The sequence below is a fragment of the Falco rusticolus genome, chromosome 2, assembly GCF_015220075.1.
Source record: "Falco rusticolus isolate bFalRus1 chromosome 2, bFalRus1.pri, whole genome shotgun sequence".
NCBI classification, from domain to species: domain Eukaryota; kingdom Metazoa; phylum Chordata; class Aves; order Falconiformes; family Falconidae; genus Falco; species Falco rusticolus.
Window position 1 is genome coordinate 6,929,815 of NC_051188.1, and position 12,108 is coordinate 6,941,922.

Consider the following 12,108-nt stretch of genomic DNA (forward strand, 5'->3'; position numbering starts at 1 on the left):
GTCGCCTCGTAACGCCCCCCCAAAGCCCGCCACACCCGGCGGGGGCGCGCGCGCGGCGCCACGTGACTCCCCCGTCCTCCGTCCTCCCTCCCCCCTCCCGGCTTGTTGCACTGAGGAGCTTCGCGCGGGGCGCGCTGGCGAGGAGGGGGCGGTGCGTGTCACGTGGGCGGGGCGCCGGGGCATCACGTGATGCGGGCGGCCCGGAAAGATCCGAGGAGGAGCGTCGCCGCCGCCATTTTCCTGCGGCGCCCAGTGTGTGTCCCCTGTCCCCGGCCGAGCGGAAGGCGCGCAGGGGGAGGGGACGGCGGCTGGGGGAGGGGGGCGGGAGGAGGAGGGGTCCCTGCTCGGGTGACAGGTCCGTCCCTGAGGGCGGAGCGGGGGCCGCCTGCGGCACGGCGGGGTGAGGAGTCCGTGCAGCTCCATCCCCCGGCTAGTCCTCCCGTCCCGGCCCCTGAGGAGGGAGCGGAGCCGCTGTCGGTTCCAGCGCCGCCAGCCACCCGCCATGTCCGGCCAAAGCCTCACCGACCGCATCACGGCGGCGCAGCACAGCGTGACCGGCTCGGCGGTCTCGAAAACCGTCTGCAAGGCCACGACCCACGAGGTCATGGGGCCCAAGAAGAAACACCTGGACTGTGAGTACCGGGGGGGGGATGGCGGCCGAAGGGCTTTCTCCGCGCCTTCCGTCGGGCTCCGCGGAGGAGAGGGGTTGCCCGGCCTGCCCTGGGGTCTGTGGAGCGGAGCGCCCGCGATGGGGCTGCCTCCGTGCCCACCGGCCTCGTGGGGACGTGAAGCCTGGTCAGGCGGAGGAGCTCCGTGCGTTTCAGCGTAGGGCATTCTCATGGGGGGTGGGGGGGTGGGGGGTGTAGGATCGGGGACGTGGCGGTGGAGAGCTTGGGAGAGGCTGTTCAGTGTATCTGCTCTCCAGAAGGGGCCTTATTAGCTCTTCGCTATGCACAGGACCCTGGACAATGAGACCTGCTTGCCCCGTACCCCTGCCTTGGAGAGAGAGAACCGCGGAGGCTAAACGGAGGAGTGGGCTCTAATTTCCTCACTAATTGATCTAATTTGTATTTTGCTAGGGCAGCACTCCCCCATTCTGTAGAGGAGGTGCAGGACTTTGAAGAAGGAATAGCTGACCAGTTACCTTAATTCTTTTCCAGATAGTCTATTAGGAAAAAAATATATTATTACTTCTCTATCGTTCTTGTAACTCTTCCATGTAGAATATGGGAAATGAGCTTTTGAGAGGCTAATCTGCCTTAGTAAAGGTGTTCTTCTTAGACCTTTCTAGTCTGTCTCTTTCACTTGGGAAGATGGGCCTAAGGAATTCTTTAGACCTTCAGTACCGAAGCTTAACATCCCATACAGGGACTGGTCATTTTTCAGCTTCTATTGAAAATAGATCCAAGGTGGGAAGGCTTAAAAGGGTTTTTCATCAACTCTGATCCATCCAGGTGATTATGAAGAGAACAATGAGCACCAAAGTTCATATTAGTGTGTCTCCCACTAAGCTGTAAGGTCACAGGACTGAAGATGTTCTTGGCTTGAATACCTGATTATTTTGCACTTATTTATTCTAGGCCTTTGAGGACCCTTCTCTCCTCTCCCTGCCCCCCTCCCCCTGCCTTCACTTCTCCCAATATGTAACAAAAGATACTGGTGAGAGATGTGCGGCTGTGCCTTCTCTGTGCATGTCTTCTCCTTTATTCCCACCCACATCTGTGAGGAGAAGGTTGGGTCTTCGTGTGTCTTGAATTTGTGCCATCTAAGTTGCTCTGTAGCCAAAGGAGAAGGCCAGATGATACTACTAGGATTAATTGGACTGTAGTTATTTTTTCTTTCCACCAAAATGGGGGTCTGACTTAAAGGTTTAAGAAATTCTGTGAGTACCTGAGTGGGATTTGATCAGTTTTTTAGGGTAGTGCCAGAACAGCTGCCTCAGGTTTTTTTTCTGGTATCCCCTCTTCCATTTCTTCTCTTGCCTGAAGACTGAGTAGTAAGTGAGTGGCTTTGTTATTTCTGGTCAGCCCAGGTGTCAGAAGGCTGAGGAAATCTTTAGGCTTTAAGTAACTTGGTCCTCCGGTAAAGAAGACACCTTGTCAAGTGGCTTATTTATGAAGCTGTGGTGTTACTGGATTTCACACAATGGAAAGGAGGCTTTCTGGAGAAAACTTTGTCAGGTTTAGCCTGGAATAGTCCTAAAAGTACAGTTTCAATAATAAGCTATTTAGCAGCTGAATTATTTCATGGTACAAGCTTTTTTAAAAGGGTGGTGTTCTGAACACAGTTGCTAGGGGACATCCTGATTGAGACCTATAGGATGCTGCTGTAGAAGGGTGCTTGAACTTCCTTAGAAAGCTAGCTAGTAGTTGCTGGATGATAAGACCGTTTCTGTATTTCCCTTGTCTACTCTAGACTGTCAGAAGTTCCAGTTCCTGCCTCATTCTCAGAGAATCCTTTTATCGGAGCAAAGCCAACTTTTTTTTTATTAGCTTTACTACTAGTCACTTTTTTTAAATGGTTAAAATAGATCATGGGTAAATAAGTTTTTTATGCTGCCCTTAATAGTTAGTTAGAAGTCTCTGTGCCTTGCATCAGGAAATGACACATAGTTCCTTATTTTCAGAATTTTCTTTGTTTGTAACATTTATGGTTGTATGTTTAAAAATGAATGCTTTTTGCACAAGCTGTGACTCAAGCCCCACCTCTGAATTATTTGCACATATCTTCCTTTTACAACAGTTTCACTAGTTATATTGATTGACATCTCACTGTGAATGACAATCAATATACCAGTTGTCATAGGTGGCATGCTCCTTAAATACTTTTCTAATTAGTGCTTATTGTGATAATTACAATTAATGCTTACATCGTTAAAGGTTGTTGGATGAGTTGATGAGCTGAGTTTTCTAATACTGTCCTGTAATGAAGTCTCAAGTTTTGTACGTTTTCTGTGACATGACATACATTCTTTGTTAATGTGGTAATTGTATTGGTTGTACAGATTGCAGTATTTCTGACTGTCCTGTTTCTGAAATTCTTTATTAAGCTTAAGTCATCATGAACACATTTAAGTAGCTCAGCCTCATGTTCACTTGTACCAATGGGGGGAAATCCAGCATAGGTACCTGAGCACGATTATTCCTATCCTTGTCTTGCTCTTGACTGTTTATAGAGTTCCAAAACTGAAGTGCTCCCCAGCTTAGGTGTGTGTCCCCTCTGTATTTCCCTCAGTGACCATTACCTTAATAATCAAAGAATATGAAAGGGCATTCTTAGCCCATGATGGTAAAAATATAATCTGCTCCAAAGAATGCTTTCTCTCCCATTACAAAGCTTAGGTGCTTGTTTGGTTTGGGGAAGAGAGAGAGAATTCTCATTTACAAGTGGACATGGCTTATGATGGGTAAGCAGCAATCATCTTATGGCCATAGATTTGTGCTCAGGATATGTTGGTGTTTTTTTTTCTTCTCGTTTTGAAGGTCCAGTCTTCCAGCTGGGTTAAAGGTTCTCTGTTTTGTAATCTAGGTGCTGCTTTTGTAATGATGAATTACTAGTTTTATGGTAATCAGGTTTAACAATCTTGAAACCCTTAAAGCATAGTTCATGAAATTTCTTTTACAGAAAACCTAGTGTCACTAGGACTTTGTTCTAGTTTTCACACCTCTGAGCAGTGATAGCTCAAAACGGGTTTGTGTGTTTAACTTTTACACTGAGATTTAAACAACCCTTTCTTTCCTGTTCAGCTTTTTGTTGCTGTCTTCAGTGCTGTATAGTGATGCAAAGAACAAATGCTTTAGGTTGCTTGCATGTAAATGGTGCCGGAAAACTTGTTGCCAAGTTTCACTTTTTTTTTTACATGATCCTAATAGGTGCTATGCACATGTGTTTGCATGTGTATGTGGTGAACAATTAATATTTGGAAGACTGGAAGATACATACTTAATGCCAAGTAGGAGGTTTCACTAGGTCAGTTGAGTGAAACCACTGTAGCAGTGATATTGCACTAGCATAAAAATCTTTGTGTATGTGTCCATGTTGTGGAGTGTAGTTTAAACAGCTTTGATGTGAAACATATTTAGGGTTGGGTTTTTGAATGGGTATGGCATGGTAACCCTGTCTGCTTGTAGCTAATGGAGTAGTGCTCTTTAAAGGAGAATGTGGATGGATGGCTTGGAAGGAAGTTGCAATGCTGTAATTATCCATCCTTAACAGGAAATCTCTCTATGGTTATGCCAGAGTGTACTTCCTTGACTTCTTATTGTGAAGAAAAATCTGCATTTTTAAGAAAGACTGTAAACCAGAGCCTGGCCCTGTGTTGCGTAGACATTGGTGAGAAGCTCTGCAAGTGAAAATAAACTTAACTGAGCTTGTTGGGAACTTTTTTTCCCCCAAGTCCCTAGTGTGGCTGTTTCGGTTTTGTCTAGAGGCTACTACTAGTACAATAAAAGTCCAGCTAAAGACTTGCTTTATGTCTGTGCTGGAGACATCTTCTGTTTCCAGATGAGTTAGTAGGCAGAGGGTATCTTGTAGAACTGAGGGACAGGCATCAATTGTTTTTCCCTGTATCTCTCAAAAGATTTGTAGTAAAGCTGGGAAAACCAGCATTCTCAGTGCTCATCTAACTGCGTTATTTCAGTGATGTGATGACTTAACTCCTGGTGTCTGTGGATCCTACTCTGTTCTCCAGTAGAATTAGATTATCCACATTCCTTTTATGGTATTGTAGTACTTCACCAAATTCATATTTTCTTTCTGGTTTTGGCAGGATTACCTGAAGTTTCTCGTGGCTTTGCTTCCCATTTTATAGTTTATTACATTTCTGGATGCAATCCATTGTTATTTTTGCCTAGAACTGTTCCGTGTAACTGTAATTGTTTCAAATACAGATAATTGCATTATTACTACTTTCTTTTGAAGTATTCATTTTTGAACTTTTCCATGATTCGTGTATCGTTTCTTCCTTAGCCAACTTTTCCTAACTTTTTACTAGAATTCTTTTGGAATACTTGTTTGTGCCTTTCAGCAGAGTACAAGAACTATCATACTCCTCTAGACTGCCAGAGGGACAATTTTCTACCACAGCTGCTCATTTGCAGAAAGAATAGCCATTTAGTTCTGCAGCTGTTGTTTTTATTTTACTTAGCCTGAAGCAGTATTCTGCTTCGGATGAAGTAAGAGGCAGGAGCTAAGGAGGAGAAGCTGTAGGACACCTGCAGTCAGCTTCGTTGAATCTTCATACTGCCTTTGTTTCCCATCAGCTGTGGTTATTCAGGTGTCATGTAACTTTGGGCTATAGCTCTTGTTGTGACATTTTTTTGAAAACTGTTTTAATGGTGTGTTCATCTCATCTTCTAAAGGTGATGCTTGTAAGAGATGTTCTTTTGCAGTTCAGCCTGTGACCTAATGATCTATTTCAGTCTTTAGTTCCTAATCCTACAATCAGTTTTTGATCTGTAGATAGTGAAAGTTTTAAGCTGTTCCTAGTGACTTGGCTCACAAAGTAATACTAGTTTGCCTCATAATACAGAAGAGATGACTTATCCAACATGGAATTTAAAGCTTCCCTTTTTTGCTTTGTGTATGTTGCCTTATATAAAGTACATGATCAGTAAACTGCTGCTGCTGATGGAATGCTGGGAGAGTTCGCTTACAAAACGTTACTGACATCTTGCCCTCCATGGAAAATGCAACATGTTTTCTAAAGCAGAGACACTTTTGTGTTTGAGAGCTTAATTTTTTTAATGGCCTTCTTAAATTTAAGTGTCTCAATATCTTCAAAATCTTTTCACTCCTTAATTCTCAAACATCAGTTGCTTCTTTAAAAATAGCCCACTGCTCTGCTACTGGTTGGATATGTGCACTTTTGTTTTCTGTAAACCGTGCAGAAGCTGTTCCTCAAGCATGTTAGAAGAAATCAGGTAAGTATTGTAAATTACTTGTTTCTATAATCTCGGAGTCTTGTAGTGGGACAGTTACTAAACATTTCCAAACAGTTTATAATACCAGTTTAAAGCAATAATCTCAAGTATGTGTTCTTCTGAGTATCTTAGCAGGCTCTTCTGCTGTAGCAATGAAAACTTTGCTTTGTGTCAAAAGAACTGTTTTTTTTGTCCATCAGTGTATGACTTTTAACTGTTTAGATTTCCTGCTGGTTGAAGTCTTAATGCTGGAACTAGTTGTAATTTGGAGCAGATTGTTACCCTGAAAAGACTTAGGTAGGGGAGAGATTTTTATTACTGATTGTCTTCACTGGATTAGAAGTAAATAAGAAATAACTTGTTAAGTGGAACCAAGTGAGAAGGAAAGAAGCTGATGTTCGATATAAAATTGTTGGTTTGGATTTATTTTTCCTCTTGTAGCAGTGTTTTCCATTGTGAAATGTGATTGTGAGCAGGCAGGGTATAACTTTTATTTACTGTGTATCCTTCTAAGCTCAAAGGAAGTAGAAATGCTGTTGTTAGACTTTGTATTTCACTCCCAGCTTTACATCACAGCTTTATCAATTAGCTGGTAGTTTCTAAACCTCAAGGTAATGTTAGTAAATTCAGTGCTAACTTGTGGTAGACTAACCATGGCAAATCCAAGTTACGAGTAATATGTGACAAATTGGGTATTGAGATTTGAGAAATTAGGGAACTAAGCTGTATTTAAGTGTGTGAAAATAACTTAATGAAGTTAAGCATTTCATAAAGACTTAACAAATATGCTGGTTTTTCCAATTGTGACTAAACATCTCCTGTGCTATTTTGCTAAAAGGAGCTTTATTAAAGTAATACTTATCTGGATCATTTGTAGTATTAAACATGAGTAAATCAGGCTTTTATAAGTTTTACCTCAAAACAGAGGGTGTAAAATAACAAGGTTACACAAAATTTAACTTGGGATTGTCAATTCCTAGCATGAATCATAAGAAAATTTACTGGAGGGAACAGTGGTGGCATAAAGGGAAGTCTAGTGGTTTTATTTTAATTCATGTTATGGCATATACATGGTCTATAAAAAAAAAATACAAAGGTGGGTTTTATACTCATTCAGAGCTCTCGTATAATTTCCTTCAGACCTAGTAATTTACTGAGGAAGAGCTCTGCATGTCAACCCCTTCTTTTTCCCTTTCTCCTGAAAAGACACTTTTGAAATATTCACTTAGTGTTCTTCATTGCTTCCTCCCAAGCAAGCAGTCCTTCAGTCATAACATCCGTATGCTCTCGCAGTGGTGCCATTCTAGCAGCAGTAATTCTTTTGCTTATGTAGGAAGTGGTAAGTTTGCACGAGTTGAAACTGCTCTGGTATTTCACATATTTACTCTAAATATGGTACTTGCAGTAGCATGTAGCTCAGCTATTCCAGTTGCCAACTGTCTGTTATGACATCTACAAAGTATCTCTGTTGTTTGTAACCTTTGGTTTTCATTTAATACAGTTTAAAGCACAAATTATGGATCCTTAAAAACTGTTTCATAGTCAAATACTTAGTGTATAAAATTATTTTTTTATTTTATCCAGTTGAAAAAGGTTGTAATGAAATTAGTATTGTTCCTCAGTTACTTTTGTTCAAAAAACCAAACCAGAAACAACTCACTAGTATTCAGCTATGTGGCGCAAGTTTCTAAAATTACAATAGTAAACTGGATTTCCAGACCCTGAGTGGATAACATACAAAGTTTTAAACTAAACACGGGTTACAAACAGAAATAAACGTGTTGTAAATATTTTTTAAAAAAATATTTTTCTTGCCTTTAATCTGGCAGTAAATCCATTCAGAGCAGCTCTGGTTGTCTGTGATTTTTGTTGCTTTATCTGCCAAATCAGAAGGTTGAATGTCTTGGCTATCAAAAGGTGGAAGCAGGTGTCTTCATGTTCCTTGGCATTCTGAAGGACTGCTTATAACTTGCTTTGCTGTTGGCGATGTTTGAATTCTTCTGGGGTGGATAATGAGCTGTAATGCGATATGGTAATGTTTCTGTACCTGTCTCTTGCTGTTAAAGTGTGTACTTTTTGTTTTGGGTTTACTTTTCTTATGTAGTGTTGTGTCCCTGTTTTCTCCTGTTCTTCCCATACGTTCAGGGATCTCATCAGCATTTCACCTACATTTGTTTTCAGTTATACTTGGATTATTTAGCTGGTATCTCTGCTCTTGCTGACAAATGGGTCAATATTGAATTGGAAATTGGGTCACATTTGAATTTGATTTATCCCCTTTCTCTCCCTCCCACCCGGTATTGCCATAATAGTTGCAGCCATCGTTGCAACCTGTTTCAAGCTTGATGAATTTTTCTGATCTGCAATTCTGTGTATTCATGATCTGACTATTTTTTCTGTGAAATGTTAAAAGTTGTTTAAACTGTTGTGATGGTTAAGACCCCATACTGAGAATGGTGGTGTAATTTGATTGGATTTAATTCTGTCTGGTTTTCTATTTGCCAGAAGCTGGTGTTTGTAATTCAGTAAGTATAATGTTATGAAGAGATTAAAAATAACTGTCACTTTAGAAATCAGTCTGTTAGGAATATTTACTGAAGTATAGCAGCTACATATAGCTGTAGTTTGCAAAGCAGTTCTTCATTTCTGTATGGCTGTAAAGCTAGCTTCATTGAGTCTTGCTTGCTCATGAAATACCTTCATCCTTTTCATCTGTCTTACAAGGGGTATTTAACCTTAATATTTACATAAGAAATTATGTCAGTTTTTAAGTTTTAGGGGTGAAATTAAGGTGTTTTACTTGCAATTACTTTTTATTCTTCACTGTCTAACTAGTACTGTTCAAATCAGTTGTAGTTAAAAGGGAAAAATAACCTTTCTGAACAATATCCTCTTGACAAGCAGAGTTGTTTACTATTTAGAAATATACTAGACTCCTTAGATTTTTAAATTTGAATTAGTTCTCAGGCTGACAGTCCACATCACTTTGCTTTCGTTGATACAGACATGCTCTAACTGTCTTTTTTAATTCAAAATACTGAATTTGGATTTATTATCCTTTTAATAAGATTTTCAATAATACATTAATAACCTGTCTTACATTCAATAGGAGTTACTTCTCCCTGAAGTGCTTGCATTTCAGTCATGAGTGTCACAGTACAGCACTACAGGATAAAATGTAGACTATCAAAAATATATGTGAAAGGGATTTTAATCATAGGAAAGAGAGAAAAATCAATGGAAACCAATTATGAACACTTTTGCATTCCTGGGCTGTAGTAACTTATAATAAGGCTATGAAATGCATAGTAAGTTGCTGCATTTGATTAGCTTTTGAATGGAAAAGCTCCAGGTGCACAACTAGCTGTAAAAGGTTTGAAAGACAGGGACTAGCCCACTATGTTGGGCTTTGCGGGGAAATGATGTTCTAGATACAGGCTTTTATGTTCTTGATAGTTAAAGGGAATTAGCTCAAACTTTCTTCCAGATCTGTTCAGTAGGATTGTTAAGCCTATCAAATGTCATTAACTGACAAAAACAGAGTAAATTTTCTAGCAGATTACTTTGCATTAAAAATATGGTTTACATGAAGTTTGTTTTGGTGCTGAATTTGGTGTGTAAGTGGATGGAAATCCAGAGAAGCTTTTGTGTTAGTTCTCAGATACCAGGGAGCAGCACAGTTAGTTCAACCTCTGATATTTGGATTTGCATTGTTAGGAATTTGAAGCTTTTATAATTTCTAGGGGCTGATTTTCTGTGTTGTTGTTTCTTGCCTTTTTTTTTACATAAAATTATTTTATGAGGAGACTTTCTTCAGATTTGATTATCTGTATGTAATATACAGTGCACCGGAGGAGATACTTTCATCCTTATTTTAAACTGTTAATGAGGACCCTTTGTACACAGGAATGTGGTCAGCCTCTTAGTATATGGTAGGGCTGACACAAGATGTTATAACACCTTGTTTTACTATAGCTCCATATTCTTTTTAGCTCTCTGAGGTTTTAACCAGTGAACAAATCTTACTTTGAAGCAAATGGAAAACTGTATTTTGAATTGTTAAGGCTTTCCGTTATGAAACAATTTCATTTAAAAAATAGAATCTGGCTGAAGTAATCTTTCCTTTTACCGAGGACTGAAAAGCAGATGTTATTTACTTCTGCTCTTGGCTTTAGTTTATCTTAGAGGCTGTTTGTGATAGGGATATGTCTTTGTGCATGGTAAATAGAGAAATTCCCATCTGAAAGCTGTGGGATATGGAGGAGTTATTTCTGTGTACAGCTTCCGTTACTGGTCCAGTTTCAAACTTAAGTGTTTGAAGCTCCATGTTTGCTCTGAAACTTTGTGAAACTTGATAACCACATGGTCACTGATAAAGTGCTTGGGAACGACCTCTAAAACTGGAGGATGAGGGAAAGAGCTGATCTTGATTTATGAAACCAAGATATAAGAGCATTGCTCTAAGAGGGTGGGTTCCCCTTTGTAAGGTCCTTTGCTTTATGTACTGAAAATGAGTAAAGCTTCATGTATGGTGCTGGGAAAATACAACTTCATTTTCATTCTCCATGTTCAAGGATGACCATTCCTGCTCCACCCTGACCTGTATAACAGTATATTTAAAACTTTGAGCAGCTTTGACATGGGCTGTAAAGGATGGTTTTGATCCAACCAGCTGAAGCTGTTGTGCCCTTGTAAAAGAGTGCTATTCAAACGTACGTTGAAGCTGTACTTCGGCTAAGCCAGGATGAGTTTTGTTGGTTCAGGGAGCTCCGAATATTTCATGGGAGTTGTTAAGTATAAATTGAAGGAAAACTAAATTAGGCAAGCATTTCCAACGTGTCTATTAATAGCATGGAGGATTTTAGCTGTTCCTTTACTTGACTGCCTCCCTTCATGGGAGAGCTGCATGCTTACAAGTACATGAGTGTCAGTTGAAACAGTTTTGTGATGATGCCTCTGTTTTTGATGGGGAGAGAAGTGATGGTTCTAAATTTCATTTTGTTTCTTTGAGCTCAGGTGCTCTGTTTTATCTAGTTTGTTTGCTAACAGTTCATGTCAAAATCTGGTCCTGTATTGGACAAAAGAAAAGGTATGAAAGTGGCTATCAGTGACAAATCTCCTTTAATGAGTTCACCTACTTTAAAGTGCAAAATGTGAAATAGATGGTATGGAGTTGATGGAGCTTGCATTACAGTGGCTGCAAGACTTACTTTAGATGAAAGTATCTTGAACTTTAGCTGCTTGAAAAAAGTGGTAATTTAGATCGTAGTGACACTACTTCAACCAAAATTACTAGAATTTTGCACATCACCTAGAATGTTAGCATGGAAAGAGCAGCTTCATGTGTTTTTAATGCTTTTTTCTCCTATTACTGCTGGGAAGAATGAAGATTAGTCCCACCTAGGGAGGAGACAGAAGTCTTATAGAGATTGCAGATGTGTATATGGCCTTGAATATAAAGAAATCACTCGTGAGACTTAAGTGAAGGAGCAAGGAATAGAAGGAAAGCAACACAATGTTATGTCTAGAATTAATTTCAGACTTTGTACTATCATATCGGTCCTCATGCTTTTTTACAAAGCTATTTTTCTTTCAGTTTTTCAGCACAGAGAAAGATAAATCTCAGACATGTTCTGCAAAACTGTTATTCAAACTGTTTTGTATAACATCAGGGAGTACAAAACGTAGCCTGTTTGATCTCTGAGATACTAGCCCAAGTACCCAACTGTGTAAACCCGTGCTCTTGTGTGATTTTCTGCCAGTCACTATGTAGAAGGTTGGTGTTTGATTTTCGTTGAATGATAAATATTTGAAGTTTGAGGATTTGCTGCTTTGCACATTCAGATAATTTGTCAGGAGCTGTTGTGGGTTTTTTTTCTTTAAGAAAACAGATTGTATGATTTCATAGGCAAATAATTTAAATTGCTTTTGTCCTTGGTCTATTAACTGAGATTTGGTAAGGAAAACTTTGCAGCAAGCTTTGGGCAAGTGTCTTTACTACCCCTGCATTGTCACCAGAGAGGGAAGTCTTATGGTAAAATTTTGAGGGTTACTAGTTTGGGGTTGACCAGCTGCTTTTATAGAAAAAACAGAAAGAGAGTAGTATTCCTCAGCAAAACTCCCTCATGAAATCTGTGGGTTTTGTTGCTTATTAGTGTCATTTTCTTGACTTTGCCTTACTTTCCCC

At 40.0% G+C, this 12,108-nt stretch overlaps 1 protein-coding gene across 9 annotated transcripts in view; it reads left to right on the forward strand.

Annotated features, from left to right (window-relative positions):
• Positions 1–305: 305 nt before the first annotated feature.
• Positions 306–12,108, forward strand: part of PICALM (phosphatidylinositol binding clathrin assembly protein) — a 71,221-nt gene continuing 59,418 nt past the window's right edge. For 4 of the 9 annotated variants that reach the window (XM_037376106.1, XM_037376109.1, XM_037376108.1 and 1 more), the window contains exon 1: positions 307–632. In XM_037376106.1, coding sequence (XP_037232003.1) covers positions 503–632 — 130 coding nt within the window. In that variant the 5' untranslated portion in view covers positions 307–502. Of the gene's footprint in view, positions 633–12,108 lie in introns of all 9 variants that reach the window. The other 5 variants (XM_037376113.1, XM_037376114.1, XM_037376111.1 and 2 more) reach the window with 4 other exon arrangements.